Source organism: Dermacentor variabilis, chromosome 11 (assembly GCF_050947875.1).
Source record: "Dermacentor variabilis isolate Ectoservices chromosome 11, ASM5094787v1, whole genome shotgun sequence".
NCBI classification, from domain to species: domain Eukaryota; kingdom Metazoa; phylum Arthropoda; class Arachnida; order Ixodida; family Ixodidae; genus Dermacentor; species Dermacentor variabilis.
The window spans coordinates 34,045,129-34,067,357 of record NC_134578.1 but is presented as its reverse complement, the minus strand read 5'-3'; the positions used below and the strand labels follow the sequence as shown (position 1 = coordinate 34,067,357).

Below are 22,229 nucleotides of genomic sequence, written 5' to 3'. Positions count from 1 at the left end.
AGTTTTTACAACTGGGCAAGTAGCATTTTCTTCGATCTTATAATTGCATGCAATGACCTTTTTATTATGGAGGTTGAGTACTAACGATAGAATTATAATGAGGAGTACCTACATCACCAAGACTAGCACTTGAATGTCTCAGGGCAGTCTGAAATCGTACCCTGGGCCGCTATCTTGTACACGTTTGAAAAGCCGACGTTCGATTTCGCCTCGCGCAATTGTCCAGGCTGCGCCGATATCGCGGCCTAGGCCAATCTAGTCCAATCGCGTGAGGCGAAATCGAACGCTGGCTTTTCGAACATGTACAAATAGTGGCCCTGCATTTTTCTCGATTTCTCTATTACTAAAGATCTGTTCGTGACAACATTGACGCCTCAGGCGTTCTCGAGCATTAATCTATCACTTTAGCTTGACTTTATATTTGCCGTTGGTGTCCCTTGAAGGAATCGCCAGCTGTCGTCCTTCACTGAGCACTCTGAGCTACTGCGCACTGCAAGTTGTCCAATGGCGTTCCAAATGGCGTTTAAAATACCTCGTCCCGACGTGCGCAATTCTACAGTGTTTATGCCGCTTACTTTTCCTGCAGAAAGAAATCTGCAAATAACTTTTTCAGATTTATAGATTCTTGCAAGATCTACCAGCCGCACAGGCTTGAAATGCATGCTCGAAATAGCCGAAAACTTCGTTCAATAGAAACTGTGTCAGGAAATTAATTTGGTAGATCACAAAGATAATACACGGTTTTCAATGGAACTAGGATAACGAAATGAAAACAGTTTGTTACACGGCAGATTTCATTAAATCGAGGTTCATTATATAGAGGTTTGAGCGTACAGCTATACTGTACTCTTGAACCTTCCATGCAGTGGTCATGGAAACCTCTAATCATGCATGTCACTTACCATGTTAACTTCAGGCGGGAGCTGAAAGTTTGCCCTTGCCAGCTGGTCGAGCTGACCACTGCAAACGAGAAAAACGAGGCGAACTTGAAGTCCATGATGCTGCCCCAGGAATGTCTTTTGTACACCCCGTAACTTTCAGGCACTTGTGTCTAAACTTGTACACGTGAAGCCTATGTGTGAGCCTCCCAAGTAGATCTTATTTTGTTATAGCACAAGCTTGACACGGACAACAGAAGGCACATGCCATACCAACAAGCCCCTATTGCTATCCTCATCTCCCAAGTAGGTTTGTTAACATGAGCAAAGCATGCACTGTAATATGCTTGCATAAGGGCCCCACTTTTCTCTCGCGATCTTGATGATGTGCCACCCTTGTACAGGGGCAGCCCATCTTGTTCCAATTTTTTCCAGCTGTGCGTAATCCTCGCAATTCCTCTGTACCAAAGACAGTGTAAGCTATTGTTTCCATGATGCATTTATTTGTTCACGCATGCATACCACATACCTGGAGCCCCGCCCAGTTCTCAATACTGTCACTGTCACCGCAGCTCTAGCTTAGTCTGGCAGTACACTTTGGCATACAGTTGTCCTCCATGTCATTCGTGCCATTAAATATTCCTCTGACTTTAAAGCTTTTCACCACAATCACTGAAGAAAGCCACACAGCTTTTCTTTTTTTTTCTTTTCAAATTTTGCTCTGCCAAGCTGGGAGTGAGGCTTTTACATTAGTGCAGCCCTTATTTGAGTGTATTATACGGTAAGAAGTAACAGCACTGCATGACCGATGTATGCATTACTTGTCAGTAGTGCTAATGTCTTATGTAGGAGTTCTCTTCTTTAATTGATTCTGACAGCAGTGATCAACATCAGGCTAACCCAGCCTCTTCCCAATTGAATACTTGTGATAATGAAGGTAAAAGCCATGATTAGAAAAGCTTTCGTTGTGAAACTCACTCAAAATTTCATATTTTCTATAGCCTTTTTCTTCCATCTACTTTTAATGGTGCTGAGGATGCAGCGAAGCATTAAAAACTTGAAAACTTGCATTGAATGAATTTGCTCAATAAATCAGTACTGCTAAAATTCAGCTGCAATACATCAGGATTCTATTTATACATTCTTTTCAATGCTATGTTTGTCCCCCTCGCTATCATCTGCATTTCAATAACAGCCCTAGAACTCTGCAGCTCAACAACAGACAATGTGCAAAAGTTCAGCCACTCACACGAGGTTTTCGTCCGCCTCGACAAACTCGTCATCGTTGAAGCCAAATTGCTCGACGAAGTTGCTTGTCACCTGCTCCATCTGGTAATCAGAAAAGGCCTACGGCCATATTCGCACCCACGTCACGAAGTCCCGCAGCACAGTCACACCAAGGTGGCACAGAAGGCACCACAATACAAAGCACTAACTGTTCACAACTACGCAACTAATGCAATGGAGATTACGACGACTAACGGCTGAATGCAGCAAGCTGGGCAAGAGTTAAAGCAGAGCAAAAAGAAATGTGTAATCATAAACACCTAGAAGGAGCAGAAAGCTTAGGATAAAATGAGACGATGCAACAGATCCAGTCACACATGCGAGTACATGCAAAAATGTCTTGCCAAATAGTGCAGATCTATGTGCTATGTAATGGTCTAGGCATGACAATGCTTCTTTTTTTTGCAAAAGGTCCTGAGCACGTACAACGTAGTGATTCCATTGGCTCAATTATATTTTATTATCAATCACCTCTCACGACCAGCTGACATTGCATTTTGTGTTGAATCAATGTGGCAGTTATGCCTTCTTCTGTACAAACCCATCCTATATGTAATAACCCCTCAGAGAGTAAGAAAATAAAAATGAATGAACAAATATCATAGCTTATGCGGAACACTGCTTGGACCACTGAGGTAGCACAAAAAGTGAAAGAATGGAACTAAAGTTCCTACATTATTCTAGCCCTTGCTCCCAGGCATTGCTAGGCAATGAACCCAATTTCTTTCCGGAAATTTAAACTATTGTCACCATGTTTGCCGAAACAACACCACTGTCAGCTGCCATCAAGTCATGTTCGACTCACAGCAACTACATAGATAAATGGCCTACAATTAGATCTGGGAAGGGATTTCTTTAACCTCACTCGGGCATTTCGTTAATCCATTTTGTACGCCACTTACCACTGCTAACTTTACCTACTGTTGATTCCTTGGCCAGTGAAGCAGTAGAACACAGGACACGGCCTAAGTGTTTATGCTTTCATCTACACTTTCAACAAGTCTTTCAACATGACAAGCCTTTCACAGCATGACAAGTTGCAAAAATATGTAGTGATAAACCAATTAGTGATAGTACTCAAAACATGGAAACAATGATGCAATCCCAGCACCTGCAATAGCTTACGGCACCTGCAGTACAGGAAAGCACGGCCTTCCAAGATCACTTCCCACTTCTCTGAGGCTGAAAAATTATGCAGTTACCTAAGGAATGGAAAATTTTCCCAATGCGAAAGGTTTTGATGTACTGTAAGGTTACAATACTAAAAGGAACAAAACAAGGAAAAAGCTTGGAGAAAAACACTATAGGGACCTCAGAAACATTCTATGCTACCTCCCAAAGCATTAGCCGTCTCTCCCAATTCAGGCAGGCTCCCATTAGCCAAGACAATCCGACAGGCAAAGGCCGGTGTCTAGTCGCAGCCACAAACCAATGACGAAGGCAATCTACAACGTGCAGCACAGACAGTAGTAAAATCAGGGCCAGGCAAGAAAATAAGACACGTGAGGTAAGGAGACAGACAGACGGCACGTACGCACAGAATTTCACACAAAAACTACTACAAGGAAGTCTGGTGGCACTGTACGGTACTGTACAGTACGGCACTGTACTAAGATGGCAGACACAGTGCAAACTATGGAGAAACATGGAGTTGCATTACCGTTGGCTTAATAACAAACTATAGGGTGTCCCGAAGTAAATGCAAGATTTGGTTGGCCACGCTTGACTCCTATAAGTTATTACAGTGCTCATAACAAAACCGGAAGTTGCGAGATCCAAGACAACTCCACTTAAAACGAAGCACATGATTGTTTGCTCACTGCTCAATGTATGTATGCTGGCAGCAAATCTCGCCGTGTCTCGCCCCGTCGCATCCCGCAAGTGTCCGTTATATCCAACATTCGTTATAAGAACATATTGGATACATGCTGATATCAGAAAGATTTATTTAATGAATTTTTCCGTTCATTATATACAATAATTCATTCTGTGTTTCTTTTATCCAGGTCCGACTGTATGTCAAACACTTGGCACAAGAAACTGAAAGCATCGCATTTTGCATGTGAATGCACGCCTAAGCTGTCCCTGCAGTTGGAAAGACAATGTGAAGACCTCGTGCGATTCATATTAAACAACGGTGAAAGGCTCACATGCCACATACTGGCACGGCAAGCCAATGATGTGCCATCAAAATCATAACATTAGATCATTCTCTCCGGTCTGCTGGAGGCAGAGCAGAAAAGATCACTTGCATTTCTCCCCTAGACCTAGTTGCAATATATATATTTTTTTTTCAACATTGGAATGTGCACTTATAACGGATATCGGACATAAAGAAGGTATTTTCAAGCCTCACACAGCTCTGTTACAACAAAGTTTTACTCATTAACCTGCTTGATGCCCACATCCTTCCTAAACTGACTTAAACAGCCATTAAAAGAGACACCAAATCGCTTTACACCAGTAAAGTACTGTTTCAAATCTGTTTTCATTAATTGAGCAAAAATCTGAGTGCCCTTATATCCATGTAATGTCACATATTTCAAAATAGTCCGTCCATACTTCGAATAGGCTGTCCCAATGGCCTGCCCGTCCCGACATGGGAGCAGCCCGCGGCGGCTCCTCCCTTGTAAAGGGGTTTCGGAGTCTCTCCTCAGGACCTGAACAAAGTTCATTGCCTGCCTGCCTGCCAGGTACCAGTGAATGAACTCAACACGATGCACGATGCCAAGCGGTGTGACTTTGGGCGATGTGATGCTACCTTGAAGTTCAAGAAAACACTGTGCGCAATTTGAGATTTAGGCTGTTGCGAGGATTTGATTTGGAACATCGGAAAGAGATATGATCAGTGTTACCGCAACTGTTAATGCACCTGGGCTTAAAAACATGAAGAAACTATCACTAAACTGTGCTAAAGGTCAAGTGCATGGGTTTGTAACCCTTGGCCGGGGACTCCCCAGCTTTATGCCATCAGGGGACCCTGATGACAGGGGCACCCATAAGCTGTCTGTAACAGCTGGGGTCCTCGCACCCAAGGCTCGCATCAAAAGGAAGTGATGCCACAAGTGAACAGCTCTTCAGCAGTCAATCAGTTACAGAAGATTTATGCAGACCAATAAACAATTTTTTTTTAATTACTGCTTTGGGCCAGGCAGGCACTTATCCCACAAAGTGTTCAAATAACCAATGATGATGAAGTAGCACGTGTATTAACTTTGGTACTCATAGACAACCCCGCCTGGTCCTATCCTACAAGATGTAAGGTTGTCTGCAGAACCAAAGGGTTCCACTGAACCCAGCTTGGGAACCCCAGCTCTGCACAAATGTCACAAGTATGCCTGCCCACCAAAGTTAGTGGAACATGGAGGAAACCAAGGAGCTTAACTAGTGCGCGCTCTAAGCAGGTCAGTGAATATCAATAACTGCAGCATTTAACAGTCACGTAAACTGTGCAATGTACTCACAGACAACTTTCTCAGATAACTCACAGGCAATCCCCACAGTCTCGTTTACGAAGACGGACGTCTTACTACAGCCTTCATGTTAAAATAAGGCAAAATGCCAACACCCAGTTTCTCAAATTTGTTTTCACATTACTCCTCTTCATTATGCGAATACGACACCATCGAAAGTAGCAAGCTAAGCCATGCCTGCCAACCTGTGTGCTTTCGTAAAAATCCTGTGGATCCAACAGAAGAGGATACCAGATTTTTTTTTTTTTCTCCTTCTGTGCTCTCAGATGTGCTTTTCGTGGTATACCTACACTCACTTTATTACCAATGATTTACCTTTAGACGCAATGCACAAGCAAGTTACCATTTCAGCGACGCTGCTCTTGGCCATTTGGCTTGCTTCAGGAGCTTGGCCAAATAAACTTGTTGTGAAGCAAGCACACCTCCAGCATATGGTGTCTTGTATAGCTGGCAGTACAAGTACCACCACAATCTCTCTTTTCTTATGGCTTTATTTTTTCCCCAACATAGCTTATTTTCCGCAAAGCTTGAAACATTTGTAAGACCGCAGAACAAGCCCGAATTCATAACCTTTAGGAAAGATTCGCGAGATTTTGCAGGTATGCTATATGCCAATTCGATATTTTCTATGAGAAACCGAAGCGGAAATCCCTGTCAAATTCTGCTGGACTACTAGGCACAGTAATGCATGTGCGAAAGCTTCACCCCCATGGCTTCTTTTCATTGCCACAGAAAGTTGGATGAGAGTATACCATGCCATGCCCATAGCTCACTGCACCCTATCCTATTCCCAAGTTCCAGACCCTGTGAGCAACAGGTGAGAAGGAACTTCACCTTCCCCGAATTTAGCGATTCCAAAAAGCTTCGACGCACAGGTGGTGCATCTTCAGCCACAACACAAAATATCCGTGTAGCTCCCATTGTTTGCACTGTGGTTCAATGTCTCCACACCAGAGCGCCCTCTAGTAGCCCTCATATGAAACTCTATGGTTGTGGAAGGGGAGCAAGGAAAAGAGAGAGAAGCAAGGAAAGAAAGAAAGCCTATCTCACCTGCTGCACAGACCTTGGGAAAACCTGCATTGTGGGAAGTGAGGAAGAAGGAGGGTTAGCAAACAGAATCATGAACCCCTCAGGGGGGGGGGAGAAACAAACGAAAAAAATAAAACCCAGAGCCCAAAGAGAGAGACGAAGGGTCTTTTTGACGGGCATACAGGGTGAGTTGCATCGCATCACATTACAAAGGCTAACCCCGCCAACACCTCAAAAACTATTCAAAGACCCTTTTCTTGTCACGGCACATGTGACAAGAAAATTCACATTATTCTAGTTGTCGCATTGTGGGGGCTAGTCATGCCCGCACCTAGTCGCACACCAGTCGACTAGCTGCAAAGATCTCGTAGGGAAACGAAAAACGCTGAGATTGTGGAAAGAGTGAATGCGAGTCTCGTCACATGTGACGAGAAAATTAACCCGCCTTGAGACTTGACGTCACAGGTGTAGTGACGTTAACATGTCAGACTGATAAAAAAAAACAGAGAAACAACAGAGCCAGAGCCCAAGAAGAGAGAAAGGACAGTCTTTGACGAATAAACACAGTGAGTAATGTAAAGCCTGCACCTTTTAATTGTCACACATGGGTAAATCCACAAAAACCGCAGGCAAGGATGGAGAGGAAAACAGGTGAGGCATGGTGAAGTGTGACAGAATGGTCCCCAAATAACAGGCATCTCGGGACATGCTGAACTTTTCTTTTGGCGGTTCACTCTTGAAAATATGGTTGTACTGTCACTGCTAAATCGTCACAGTTGTAACTATGTGCAATAAAACGAACACTGTTCTGAATGCCCTAGAAGCTCTACAAGCTCTCTCATTCATGCAGCTGAGAGCTTGTCTTTTTACCTCATCATAACAAACCAGTGCACTTAACACATTCAATGTGACATAGGTCACGGGTGGGCTCTTGCAGTTTTTCTTCCTATGCAGCTGTACAGGGCTTTTCCGCAGTGCGCAAGTGAAGTCTTTGCTAGAAATCTGAGAGAAAAAAATTCTTGTTCTTTCTGATCTGATGCATCATGGTGCCCTTTCTCCACAGCTTGAGTAACTTTCAAAGGAGCACAACTCCCTGGCGATTCACAGGTGGGTCACGAAGCCCCAGAGAAATACGACAAGTGACCCCCCCTAGTGGATCCCGATGCACAGGAATTCGGACTAAGAACTGCTCACACAGCGAACATGCTAAAAACGATGATGGCCCATTCACACAAAGCAAAGCAGGGAAGCATCAAATAAGATCCACACTGGATTTCGCTAAAGAAGAGAGAAAACTGCTGGGAACTGTTTCGGCCCACAAGACTGTAAAATGTATTTTTCTGCCTAGAATGAAAGAGCTAAGCTGCCCCCCCCCCAAAACTGCTACCAGCTAAACACACAGTTCATGCACTCCCCAGTCAGCTGTCACAAAACCCACCTGTTTATTTTACTGAAATCCGAAGTATAACCACCAGGCCTCTGCATTGTAATTTCCTTGCACCATAACAGTTGTTGCTAGCCCTAAAAACATCCATGTGCAGTGCAACTACAGAGTGTACTAGGCAATGAGGAGACCAGATGTTCTTCCCAGCAGCAATATTTCTGCTAAGCTAAACCTCACAAAGCATGAAAAAATTATTTTCTATCAACAGTTCATCTGCTGCTAACCTCCTGGAAGGTTTCTTCACAATTCCAGGTGGAATAGCCTACAATGGTCACCAAGACTGGTGTTTCGCTTTGCTGTTTAAACAAACTTCACAAGCAGCGTCTCAGAATTTTGTTTCTCAATCTCAAGCACGACATTCAGCGTCCTGGTGAAGGTGGAAGCAGCCGTGACGAGGTTCCTCGAGATGACCCCGATACAGATGCATTTTCCGATTCCCATTTCTGCAGAGACAGTACCCCAAGGTCAGTCTTCTGATTGGCCCACTCAGGCACGCACACTGAACTAGTGTGCTGTGTTACTATTCTTACTGTCACCATTCGTCTGCAAGGCTGCATTACCTCACCTTCTGCAAAACAGTTGCGCAAGTGCCTATCTTGCCGTAAATCCACAAAGGACCTGATCACATGTGAACATAGCTTTTTGCATGCAAGCAAGCAAAAGTCAGAGAGGCTTCTACAGCCAGTAGCTGTTGTGCAACTGCGCTGTGTCTGCTTTCCGATGCTGCATTCCATCGAAGAAGTTAATGCCGAAGTTGCAGAAGCGCAGCACTTCATACCGCCGTTCACAGACTGAACTCCAAGACCGGAGACTGCGTTGGCGCCGCCAAAGGCCGTTGCAACCGAACCGGTCCATGCAGCTACTGTGCTGCAGCCAATCGGACTACGCTTTTTGGGGATGACAATCAGAATACGACTCCTGGCTGCAAACGCTGGCTACGCACCTGCTGAAGCGCCGCCTCTTGGTGGAAGCCGACATCACGAAGATCGATGCACTCGTCGTCATCAGTGCTGGATACGTTGGGCATTCCGCCACCCTAGACCAAGGGACAATAAGCCCACCGTCAGCTTTCACTGCCATCATCTGCTTGTTTTAAGCCTACTGCTGGCCAGAGGACTCTGATAAGCACAATTTTCTTAGCCCCTTCTGAGCCTTAGATGAGCTGGCTTCATTCTTGCGTTTCTGGTAAAAACAGCCAAGGACGAGCTCAACTAGTCTGCGGTACTTTCGCTTGGTCACGCTTTTGGCAGATGGCAGCCCACAATCCACGCAGAAGTGAATTCATTCATTAAGAGCATGTAAAACATGTTGGCAACTGGGATCTTCACAATTAATTTGGGCATTTTTGGTCACAATCTGGGATAATAGCGTAGCACAGAAGGGGTTCATTACACCTGTTGTGCATTAGTCAGCTTTCACGGTCACAAACAAATCTAAAGTTTTTGATGTTTGCACGCAGCATGGCTATGATCTGGGTTTTACAGAGCTGCTATAACAACGTACTGCTCAGAACAGCTTCGCCAAGGGAAGCATTAGCGTTGTCGAATTCGCAGCTTTTGTATCTTGCAGTCTTAACAACTAATTCAAAGAGTGCCTTGGACAGTGCAAAGACTACGTGTTGGTAACCGACTTACCCAGAATCTGACATTTTCATGCCTTGCTATCACTGCAAGGGATGGCTTCTGTAAACTACACACTCCACCAAAAAAAAAAAGCGTAGATCAATCTGCTATGCACTGCAAAGGTCGCCATCACTTTTGTATGTTAGTGCGTACAATTCTTCCGGAGGCCTAACCAATATGAGCCCCTTTGTTTTCGATGTCTGCACTTTATGTTACAGTGGTGAAGTTCTGGCTTTTATGTTTAGATCACAGTTCACGCCATGTTTAGCGACTAGATGACTAGCAGCACGACGTACCGTGACAGCAATGACATTATGGTTCTCTCTTATCTGGAAGCAAGAAAAGATGATGGCGTGAACTGTACCACGCGCACTGCTGTTCGCGTTTTATTTGATGCCAACAGCACATTACAGTGTAGCCGCACTGTGTGGTAATACTACTCCTATACTGCAATATAGCTTCTGTTTTCTTAGATGTTTCTTTTCTCGCTTTCAGATACCCAGGACAGAAATGAAAATACTGCAGTATAAGGGAAGCATCATCGCACATTGCTGTCAAATTGGATGTGCGTGCCTATCAATGCTGATGACCGGATGGAACGCCGTACACCTTCAGTTATGCTCTGGCCACACATTCCGCTGTTCGCGCTTCACGTGGCCTTCATGTGGCCTTCGTGTGGCCTTCATGTGGCCTTCATGTGGCCTTCGTGTGGCCTTCGTGTGGCCTTCGTGTGGCCTTCGTGTGGCCTTCGTGTGGCCTTCGTGTGGCCTTCGTGTGGCCTTCGTGTGGCCTTCATGTGGCCTTCATGTTAGCGCTTCATGTTAGCGCTTCATGTGACGGCGATAGTTCGTTAGAGAGAGCAATCCTTTAAACTTCTGAAGAAGCTTGATCTTGGCAAGTTGCTTAACGTTTGACATGGAAACTTCCCAGCAGCACAAAATGACGGACATGAACAAAAACATAATACAGCACCTACATTTGTCCGATACGTTAATTCATGATTTATTCAAACAATGACAAAAAACATTTGTCTTATCAAGGAGGCTGATAAAAGAAGGCATGAATGCCTTCATGTCCGTCATGTTGACGTGCTGATAAGTCCTGGTGATTAGCAAACAGCCACAAAACCAAAATTGCTGAATGTGTGCTCAACAGATCCAATATGCAATGGTACCAAACATTTCATGATGATGACATAAGGTTAGGTTAAACAGACACACGTAGCTGTCTAGCTGTCCAATAAAGCCAACATAAACAAATTTCATGAAGTGTCAGTTTCTTGGTCAAATGCACGAAATTAAAAGAATCTTGTCCAACTTACCAAACACACGGTGTTTTTCTTGTTTATTTCTACAAGCGTCTCTGTAGTAAACGTCTTCCATCGTCCCTGCATATCCTCAGGAAGGTCTGAGAAATAGAACATGCAGACACCTTCGATAAGGCTCTTGCCACGGTTAGGCGGCCCTCATGACAAATTAACATAAAATTATTTAAATTATTAAGGGCAACCGAAACAGAACCTCACTGTCACTGTCAACAGTGGTAGGCGTTCCTCTTGAGGTAGCACATGACATTTATATCCACATCTTGTTTCCAAGTTCAGATACTATAGGATGACAGCGATTGAAAGGATGCTCCACATCTGCTGCCATGGCTAACACTGCCTCAGCAATTACACATATGCCTAAGAACGTGAACATGGGAGGGAGGGAATAGCTGCCTCATCTCAACTGGTAAAGCTCCTACCAAGTTGTCTCATCTTCCACTTTTAATTTCCCTATTATTTTTACATTTCAATTAAAAAGCACAGTTAAGTTCCGTGACGCTTTCTTGGCTTCATTCAGTCGTTACTAACGATAAATGAAGTCCCATGGTTTTTCTCATTCATTTGGCCTTTCCAACGTTACCGCTCATTGCCGATTTATTGCTATCATTATGTAGTCACTATAAGAGCAACCTTATGCATAGCTTGAAGCTAGGGCAGGGAAACTGCTTCTGCCGTTAACCCGCTATTAACAGTGGCACTGAAGCTCCGATTTAGTGGCCCTATATAACTTTTGTTTTCCACTCCAGTACATACTATCAGCTTTCCAAATGCTCCAGGACAAGCGCACCTTTTAACCGCTCTCGCACAATTTCAGAGTTGTTCCCACCGTCCGCTGCGGCTACGATGTCATTGACAATTTTCGTAAGGTGGCCCATGTAACCGCGCCGGTGTTTTCCGGGCTGAGATCTGGGAAAAAGAGGCAAAATTTTCGCAACGGCAACCTTCAGGCACTTGAGTCAGCATATTTGCTTTTTCTTCATTTGCATGTTTGAGAAACCCGCCACGTTTCGCAAACTCATGGTGCTATGTCTAATGAGTTCTAAAATTATCTGGGCATGCTAGCAACACTGACAAGGAGGTGCCTACATCACTTTTGTTGATGTGCATAGGATGGTGACGATATTTCTAACAAGTGATGTTCAAAAATCATAGTAGCAACCTTGACGGCAACTTAACCGGAAAAAAAATTAATAACTTGATTTTTCTAGCATTTTTCTCTTACAATAGCGCACATGCAACTTGAAACAAGATGAGATTTCAGTTGAACCTCGTTAGAACGAGGTTGCGTTTAACACATACATTCATTATATCCAATATTTGGAAGAAGATATATTCGTCAACACACTGATACTAGCAAGAAACATTTTCGATTTGCTTCGTTATATCTGCATTTAGTTTGTCGAAGTTCGACAAAATAACACCTTCTGTCAAAAGCTCACTGCTACACTACTTGTCACAAAGTTGGCCAAGCTCTTGTCTGAAGGAGGTGCTGCAATGCAGGATTCCAAGTAAAAAAAAAACCAGCTAAGACACAGGACATGTGTGACAATCAGGGAGCGAAATGGATGAAGAGTTGCGTATGCAACTCAACTGTTCAACGGTGTTGGCGTCCCAGGCGTCCAGGCACCTCTGCACCAGCGTGCAGCTTCCCAGGAGCTGGTCCAGCAGCGGGTGCACCTTGTTACCCTCCTGGTCGAGTGAGTGCGCCGAACTAATCACCGAGCTCACCAACTGCACCACTTGCGTGTGCAGGAAGTTGTTCCACGAGTACTCAAAGAACAGGTCCTGCACGAGCAGCGGCATGGAAGTTGTAAATAACTCCATGACAACTCGTGCTTGCGCATGGCAAATAAGGTGGGCTGTTGCCAAGGCGTTTTTCCGAATATCTGGGCCACGGTTCCCATTCCCACCTTTCGGAGGTGTGATAGCCACATATTCCGATGTCACTTCCCCATTTTACACATACCAACTGTGATCTTTGTTGGTTTATAGCAAGAGGAATCAGGTTATTCAACTTTGGTTGAGTGAAAACAGAGTATTGAAAAATGATTTCTGTAAAGCTTCCTTTTTGTAATGTTTGATCAATTTATTCTATCAAAATGAAAACAAAGTCAAGAATGCCACTGTCGCATGTTTAACAAACTGTTGCTGTTGGTATTCTGAGCTCACTGCACAAGCCTTTTTGCATGCAAGTTCAGCATTTGCAAGCTTTTTTAGAAGTCAGACGCACGCATGAGCGAATGGCTCATTTGCTACACCTGCGACAGCACGCCTGTGAAACAAAGCAAATTGCGCCATGTGAAACGAGCATTAGGCTTGTGCACAGCATTTATCGCTGAGTAGATCTAGATGCGGTGACAAAGCCTGTAGAGTGAATTTTTTTTTGTGTGTGCATTTATGTGCCAAGAACAGTGTTGGCGAGCATTACTAAGACTAACAGTGTGCGGCTACTCTCAGCACTTGGTCAAAAGCTGCCTGAAGCCTAAGCTTAGCGGTCAAAGCTAAGGAGGACATCGCGATGAAAGTGCTTTATTGTTATTCCTCATCAGATTTTCGGCAACCACTACACAGAACTAATGTTCCGATGGTATTCACTCAACTTTGACGCTAACTCTGGAGAATAATTAGTTACACAGTGCGCACACTGCAACATGGCATGACATTCTTGTTTCCACATTCACCAAACTTTTCCAACACTTGATGTGAATGCGAATAAACTGCTTTTTGCCAGACCAATAAGGACACAGTTGGCTAAAGCTTCCCATGCACTATTGTCATGTGACAACTATTGAGCCTTTTCTTGGTTGACTCTCTAACAACTTTGTGATGCTGTCATGCGACACTCTTCTGTATCCTCCCTCAACTGACTCCCTAACTCGCAGCTTAGCATTGGTGTCATGTAACACGCTTCAGCGCATCCTCTCATCCGACCCTCACTCACAGCTTAGCATCAATGACATGCGACATGTGACAGTATGCCCTCTCAAATGACCCCTTCTTTAAAGCTTAGCAACAACATTGTGTGACACTCTTCAGTACGCCCACCTAATTGACTCTATCATTCACAGCTTGGCACCTACGTCCTGTTGTGCTCTTGAGTACAACACCTAGACTCCTTCACAGCTTAGTGCCAGTGTCAAGTGGCACTCTTCAACACATGCTCTCAACTGACTACTTCATCAGCTCAGTGCCTACTTCACACAGCACTCTCTAGCACCTATTGCTGGATTGACTCCTCCAGTGACACATATAGTAGTATCTGAAGAAATGAAATCTTGGCCCACGCAGCTCGTTCGTGTCCTGTTCGCAGTCAGTAAAAGCACCAGATTCAGAGTCAAAAGGGCCTAGACTTAAATATCTCTTAGGTGCCTTAATGGCTCTTATTATGGCAATTACCAATGCCAGAACGTGAGGACGGCATATTCACATTGCACTGGCCTCCAGCAAAATGACCCTGTCAGGCAAGTGCCCCAATACCGGCTCTCACTGGTAACAGCAACTTCACGCTACACCTGATGGGCACTCATAATGGAAATGCTTCCGCTTACCAGGATCGTGGGCAGGGCTCCCAGTTCTGCCAGTTTTTTGTTCACATCTTCATTGTTGGAGTTGATGAGGGCATTCACCAGATGGCAGACTTCAAGGCGTGTCTGTCCCAGAGGAGGGTCCAGTACGCCAAACGTTGTCGTCCAGCATAGTTTCTGCCACATGCAACAAAAAAATAGCAGTCTCTTCATACAGCTTTATACAACTCACGCACAGTGGGCTGGCGTGAGAACTTTAGCGCAGTTCTGCCCCCTGTGTGTTGTTTTTGCCTATTCTTGCTAATCAAGCCTGCTCTCACAGTTAAAAGTGGCTTTCTCGATATTGTAGAAAGCGCAACCTACTAATACAGCTACACCAAATTTTCTCTTGAGTGGTTCCTTTAAGTTTCAAGCGGTTCAAGGCTAGCTGAGTGTTCAAAACTAATCAAAATTAGCGAGACCCACATGGGCCGGGGCAGCTGAGCATTAGCAGACGGTAGTCAGCAATAGTATGACAGTCGTACTTCTGGAAGTATAATTCTTATCAAAATTCAAAACACAAAGTTTTGCTTACTTCGGATTGTTTTTTTAAACTGCATAAATAAATATACAGCCGAACCCACTCATAACGACCCCAGGTATAACTATCCATCAGTTAAAACAAGCGCATTTCAATGCATTTACAATTTTCCAACCTTGGCTGGCTATGAAAACTGCTTCGAGATGTAATGGGTGTTCTTTAAATCACCATACAGCTACAACAGCCAATTCGAACCGAGTCAGGGTAAAAAGAGGGCACACGCGAAGTGTCAAAGCATGGCAGCGCGTGCCCAGCTCCAGTCGAACCGCGACAGTGACATGGCCTTTGAGGTGAGCGGGTGATTGCCTCACATGGATTTCGAAAGCCGCAATGAAGGCCATGCATTTTAGAGGCAAGCCTTCAGGGTGAAGGCGTGCCACGCACAGCATAAACAGCGTGGCGCCGAGCAGTACAGCATTGGATGCCACGACAATGCCGCTCTCATTTTTGCGCAGTTGACTGAGCGGCACCATACATTACACCTGTTTCAACGACTTGGAACGACCATCTACATCTTTCCACCATGGGAACAATGGCCGCTCAAGCGTTTCTGTAGACAAGGCCCAAGCCGGCGAGAACTCTGCACAATGCGCTGCTCCTATGCAATACTGTAAAGGGTTGGCACTTACTAAGCTGTTATTGGGTGACCACGGTTTGGCAGCACTTCGTTTATGCGATGCCAACTGCTGATAATGGCACACGGTGACGTTTTAGCTTTCGAATGTTGCATTTTTTGTTTCAACTGGAGTGACACAGAGAACGTAATATTACCGCTCTTGAGCGGCTGACGTGCAGTCCTAATGCAGAGACCATCGTGTCTGACACCTTAGCAGTATGGCGGCATGCCTCAGCAGTTTTTGAAGCTTTCGCTTGTGGCCAACTGCAATGTGTCACTCTCGTGTGCAGAATACACTCATGTCCCGCTGGTGGTAAAATACATCACAAGTCCTCGAATAAAAAATGGCTAGTTGCAGTTTTGAAATGACAGATGGCAGGAACTGGGTGCCGTTTCGAAAGAGCTACATGTCGTCGCATTTCGTTCTTTAGATGGGTGTTTCTAATGGAAGTTCGCAGCTAGGTACGGGAATGCACCGGGAACAAGAAGGACACCGGAAATCTGGTTTTTGGACCAAAGTGCCGCCGAATAGTAGCTGCTGACACAACTTCAGTGCGGTAAATTTTTGAGCATTTTTATGGCGAGTCCCTATAAAGAACTACCGATATAATGACCACTTTTTGCGGAACTATCGAACTCATTATAAACGGCTTTGACTGTAAACATTAACAGTAGGAAAAAGCACTCTGAACTAAATACCCATTTTGATTATGTCAGCTATTGGCCAATGGCAGCTGCACATGGGAATCTGCTATATGACGAAATATGACAGCTCCTAAAAGTGTAGGGAGACGGCTTTTGTTGAAAGCAGAGTGTTTAAGAAAAAGGAAATTTCAAACTCTGCTTACGAGCTCCACGGGGCTGCACACAACTGCAAGATTTCACCAATATGTCCACAGCAGCGTATGCTATCAGCAGACTGTGTTTTTTCACCAAGCCGAAGGGGTGTTTCAGGACGCCTTTAAGACATCCATGCCACAATGACACCTAATCTATCCATAACAGACATTTCTAAAGAAAACATTTGCTTGCATGCTTTCAGAATCCAGCTACCCACCTGAGGTGGGTCCATGAGCAGCTTGAGGAAGTCGCTCAGACGTGGCAGCACCGCAGCCAGCACCTTTTCGACGCCCGCCCGAAGCCGCTCCACGTCGAGCGCCGTCATCTGCTCCGCATTTTCGCGGAAGAAGAGGGAAGTGAAGACAGCCGTCTCGGACTGCATCATGCCGGGACCACTGCCTCCTCCGAGCCCTCCGCCATTGGGGCCATCAGCGTTATTGCTGTTCTGCTGCTGCTGCTGTTGCTGCTGACCAGCCAGCCTGAAATGACAACCGGAGCAGCCACGCACAAAAGAGTGAGATTCAAAAATGAGAAGCTCGGGAAAAGCTAAGAAGTTCAGTGACAGTGTGCTCGCTAAACCTGCTGACCACGGTGCACCACAGCTAACAGCCACAGTCCATAAGTGTGCCTGCTGCCACGTGTGACCGCATGTGCGACTGACTGTATCTGTATGTTGCCATGGCAGGACGAAGACCACTCGAGACCTTGAATGCGGTGGCACAGCTATATGCATGCACTAAACAACAGGCAACACCATTCTCCTAGTAGGCTGGCCATCTTTCTATTGCACAACAGCATAGTTTGCAAATGTAGTTTAGCTTAATACTCCTTTTAGGTGTGCCTTTATTGCGCACTTAAGTACAAGAAGGTAGAGCGTATGAGTATCTTTACCTCACAGTTTGAAAAAAGGTCTGTCACCCATATGGCCTGCTTCCCAAAGGCGGACTTAACAAAAAGAGAAATGCTTGCAATGCCAGTTTCATGGTTAAAAAAAATTGTTTAAATGAGCAACGACCTTTAAGTCCAGCTTCGGGCTGTCCAAAGGGCCTGCGACAGGGCTGAAGATCACAGTCTTCCGCCCCCGGCGCGGCCCGCAACTACGACAACGTAGTCCCTTAGGACCAATTAAAGTTTCTCTCTCTCTCTCTGTCTGTCTCTCTGTCTGTGTCTCTCTCTGTCTCTCTGTCTGTCTCTCTCTCTCTCTCTGTCTCTCTGTCTGTCTGTCTCTCTCTCTCTCCTGTCTGTCTGTCTGTCTGTGTCTGTCTGTCAGTCAAACAGGGCCTCACCCTTGCTTCCGGAATTCCAGCAATGACAGCAAGACGGAGATCCCATTGACAAAGACCGATTCGGACATTTCGTCCCCAGAGAACACATGCTCCAGGAGCGCAGCCACAGTCTCCGTCCTGCAAGGGCACAAAATGAAGGGAAAAGGAATGCAACTCGTCCAACTGCACCAAGAAATGCAACAAAGTTTGGCCAGCTGGAATTAATTGAGCATTTATAGCTCTCTTGAAAGAGCACATTTTTAAAGCAGTACTTGTAGCTGGGCTTGTTGGCACATATTCAGTAAATATAAAGGGGCGAAACCTGGAACAGGGTCAAAGCAAGAGGATGTCAAAGAAACAGCGCTCGTTCCATCCTCTTTCTTCGTCCGTGTTCCTGGTTACACTCCTTTACATCCACATTTTCAAAGTTGTTGAAATTCCACGGCCCGCTTTATGAATTGCACATTTAAGAATGACATTTAAGTATGAAGATTAGGGAGCATTAACCCTTTAGGTGCCATGAAGAAGGTGTTATTCTGGCGCATTTTGTTTTTCATTCAGTCCCAGGGATTACTCTGTCTCATCCATGTGTTTCGGCGCTCTTTATAAGTGCCATTAACAGGCCAGGCTGGTGCAATACATTTTGGCGTCCTGGCAAATTCCCTCCTTGGCCGCTAGGGGGCCTACAGATTCAGTTCGTCTAAAGTCCCTTGATAATTTGAAAGTATTGCCACCCTTTGAACTCTGCCGCTGCCGCGCGACCTCCTCGCCTGATTTCTGCCCCTTGCGCGACCCCCAACAGCAACGAGTTTTACCCCCGTTTTTCTGCACGATTGGTCTCCCTGCCATTGCCTTTGGAAATGCGCAGATCTTGCGTTTTTCTTTTTAGTTCGTGCCATTTTTCTCCTCCGCTCGGCTGGCTGGGCGCTTTAGCTTGGCGTAGCGAACGTTGTACGCTGTGTATCTTGCTCTATGTGCTAGCGCTATGCCATGCTGTTGCGCATATAACTGCAGCAAGAAGCCTGAAGATGGTTATGCAGCATTTATGATACCACGACGAAAGCATGACGGCTTGCGCAGGAAGCAGTGGCTGCATAACATTGGCCAAAAGCACTTTGTTCCGACAAAGAGCAGCATTGCTTGCGAGGTGAGGAGTATTTCTTATCGCTCGTAGCAATGTTTTTTATTCTTCTGGCCTGCTCACCAGCATTTTTGCTTCAGCAATTTGTATGTTGCATAAAAATGCAGTTGTCCTCAGTATGCTTAATATTTTACGGCGGCTCCATCACCTCGGACGTCGCCAGCTGTTGTTATTCAGTCAGAAACGCAGCAATATAGATTCTGCTTTCCGCTGTGAAGAATTATGCGCGAAGATACAGCCTTTCGATCGCACTTTTTGTGATTGTTAGGATCCGTTGCCTGTTTTACTGAAAATTGAGATAGCAGCTTGTAGAAGAGCTATTATTCCTAGCTTATGTCGATCTGTGCATCAGTATGATACAATGAATGCAAGCCTTGAAAAAATTAGTGACAAGTACACCCGTGGTATTGCAAGTGATGAGCGTCACATAGCGTTTTTTAAAGTTTTAAGGCAAAACACTTTAGATCTGTATGTTTCAAGGTCGCGTTGTGAACAGAAGATATCACGTGACCCAAGGAAGGCCAGAGGTGACCCAAAGCATGTCCACCCCTGTATAAAAGAATAATTAGCCAAGTTAATTAATGATTCATTAGTGATTGAATTAAGGTGAATTAGGAAGGATTAAGGCAGATTAGAGTGTATAAGGAGGATTAAGATGCATGAATAAGGATTAAGGTGTATGAAAGAGGATTAAGGTGGATGAAGGAGGACTAATGCAGATTAGGGTGATTAAGGTGAAATAGGGTTGATGAAAGAGTATTAGGACCAATTAAGATGGATTAGGGTGCATGAACAATGATTATGGAGCGCTGTGTATGTGGTCTCTCACAGTCCGTGTCCTTTGCGCTGTACGTCATTTTTTATCATGAATTACCAACTATCCCAAGCAGGATTAAGGAGGATTAAGCTCGATTAGGGTACATTAATGTGAATTGAGGCTGATAAAGGAGGATTAAGACCAATTAGGATGGGTTAGGGTAGACTAAGGTGGATTAGGGTTGATGGAGGTGGATTAGGGTATATTAAGCAGAATTAAGGTGAATTAAAGTGCATGAATAAGGACTAAGGTTGTGGGGATGCGCGACTCTCATGCGTCCCCTGATATCTTGTTTTCCCGCATAGCTCCTGCAGTGCAGCGTCGCCCCGTGGCCTGGCGCCTGCGGCGGTCGGAGTGGTACAAGCGCAGTGCGAGAGATGGCGCAAGTGTTGCGCTACTGCGGGGTTACTTGGGTGCGGGAAAGGCTCCCTCTTTGGTTCGGGACAGCAAGCAGTGCGGACGTGCCGTGCCGTGCGTGCACCGATCCATGCTTCTGCGAGACCGTCTCGCGTGGCCGCCTTCGAACACGCCACTGTTCCCGTGACCGTACACGCGAACGACCAGGCATTGGGATCCAGCATGGGGCAAACATATTCGCTCGCTACCAGGTTGCGGTGAGTCGGACTTCTAGATTTGTCGCGCGCCCATCGGCATGTTTTGTGGATAGCAACTCGGCTAGCAGGCACTGATCTATGAAAGGTGCAATAAATGCCCTTGTGATTGTTTGCACTATTGTGTTGTCGTTTCTTTGTCCCAAGAGTACAGGAGGAGAACCCCACAAGGTCTATGAAGGAGGATTAAGGTGGATTAAGGTTCTAAAGCCTACTGTAATAAACCTTAATCCAGACTAATCCTCCATCCACCTTAATTGGCCTTAATCCTCCCTAATGTACCTTAATCCATCCTAATTCACCATAATCCTCCTTAATAAACTTTCATCCACCCTAATCCTCCGTAATGCACCTTAATTCTTAATCCACCGCAGTCCTCTTTCATTCACTTTAATCCACCCTAAATCACCCTCATCTACTTTAATCCAACATAATCCTCCTTAATCCACCCTGATCCTTCGTGATTCTCTTTAATTAGTCTACCATAATCCACCATAAGTCCACCATAATCCTCCTTAACGCATATCAATTCACCTTCATCCAACCTAATTCACCTTCATCGACGTTAATACCCCTTAATCCTGCTTAATCCATCCTAATCCACCTTAAGTGACTTTAATGCACCTTAATTCTCCTTAATACATCTTGATACAATCACTAATCATTCATTATTTAACTTTGCTAATCAGTAATCATCTCTGTACATGGCTGCACAAGCTTTGGTTCGCTTCCAGCCTTCCTTTAGTCAAGTGATATTTTCTGTAGCTCACAACGTGACCTTGAAACAGATCTAAAGCTTTCGCTTAATAAGCCATATACAGAGGGATGTGCCACAAGCAATACATCAGATGCACCAATTAAAGCATCTCATCATGTGGCAGAAACATTGTCTAGAGTATAAAGATCGCCTCAAAGCTCCTTTAACATCAGTATACTCCGTTCATACGGCTCCAAGAAAAAGACCAACCTCCTCATAAACGTTGCCTTCAGAATTATCGATGCTGTTATCAGCATTTCTCAAAATTTTCACCACCACTGGGGTGCGCAACTGGCCCAAAATGACACGCCTCCATAGAATGCTGCAGCCCGTCCGCGGGAGCCCAGGAGAAAAAGCATGCCGTGCGCAGCCGGCGGGCGAGGAGAATCGAGGAGGAAAGCGCCGTGAGGAGGAGAGTGTAACAACTTTCAAATTATCAAGGGGCTTTATGTTCGTCTAGAGTTACTGTACATGGCTCCCACAGGAAACCAGAGTTAGGCTTCTGTTTTCTACATGCTGCTCCGTTGCCATTCACCAAGCGCAGTTACATGGAACTCTGAATTGCTGCAGAGAAGCCACTCTAACAGTGGCAACATGCCAGCGCCCATACAGCGCCAACCAGCCGCTTCGATCTGAACTTGCATCTGTTACTCGCTCTCTCTGCCCTATCAGCAAGAAACAAGCAGCAAAATCTGTCATCGCTAAGTCTCACGTCGAGCTGACGTCAAATAATTAGGTATGTTTTGCCGTAATTATTAAGGTCGGTTGTTTGTTGAAAGCAAACCGTAAAACTGGTTTGCTTTCTAGTTAGCAGATGGCGCCATAGCATTAGCATTGGTGATGTGTTAACGTTGCCAAAAGCTGTAAAATCTTAATTTTTCACTGCATCATTAATTTACTACCCTGAAATAGCATGGTACGTGATGATGGTAGCAAGCAAACACCAAGTAGAAATGAAATGAAATGCAAGTGTGTGTAATAAAGAACGAAAGAAATAGACGCCAAGCAGACACTGTGG

At 45.1% G+C, this 22,229-nt stretch overlaps 1 protein-coding gene across 3 annotated transcripts in view; it reads right to left on the bottom strand.

Annotated features, from left to right (window-relative positions):
- fmt (phosphatase 6 regulatory subunit 1-like protein fmt) overlaps positions 1–22,229 on the bottom strand; it is a 56,443-nt gene that overhangs the window by 20,224 nt on the left and 13,990 nt on the right. Inside the window, exons 8-17 of one of the 3 annotated variants that reach the window (XM_075675758.1) lie at positions 17,907–18,023; positions 16,838–17,099; positions 14,609–14,761; positions 12,652–12,845; positions 11,848–11,966; positions 11,055–11,140; positions 9,055–9,147; positions 6,689–6,712; positions 2,128–2,207; positions 903–960 (exon numbers count right to left, since the gene is read on the bottom strand). In XM_075675758.1, the coding sequence (XP_075531873.1) occupies positions 903–960; positions 2,128–2,207; positions 6,689–6,712; positions 9,055–9,147; positions 11,055–11,140; positions 11,848–11,966; positions 12,652–12,845; positions 14,609–14,761; positions 16,838–17,099; positions 17,907–18,023 (1,186 nt within the window). Of the gene's footprint in view, positions 1–902; positions 961–2,127; positions 2,226–6,688; positions 6,713–9,054; positions 9,148–11,054; positions 11,141–11,847; positions 11,967–12,651; positions 12,846–14,608; positions 14,762–16,837; positions 17,100–17,906; positions 18,024–22,229 lie in introns of all 3 variants that reach the window. The other 2 variants (XM_075675756.1, XM_075675759.1) reach the window with 2 other exon arrangements.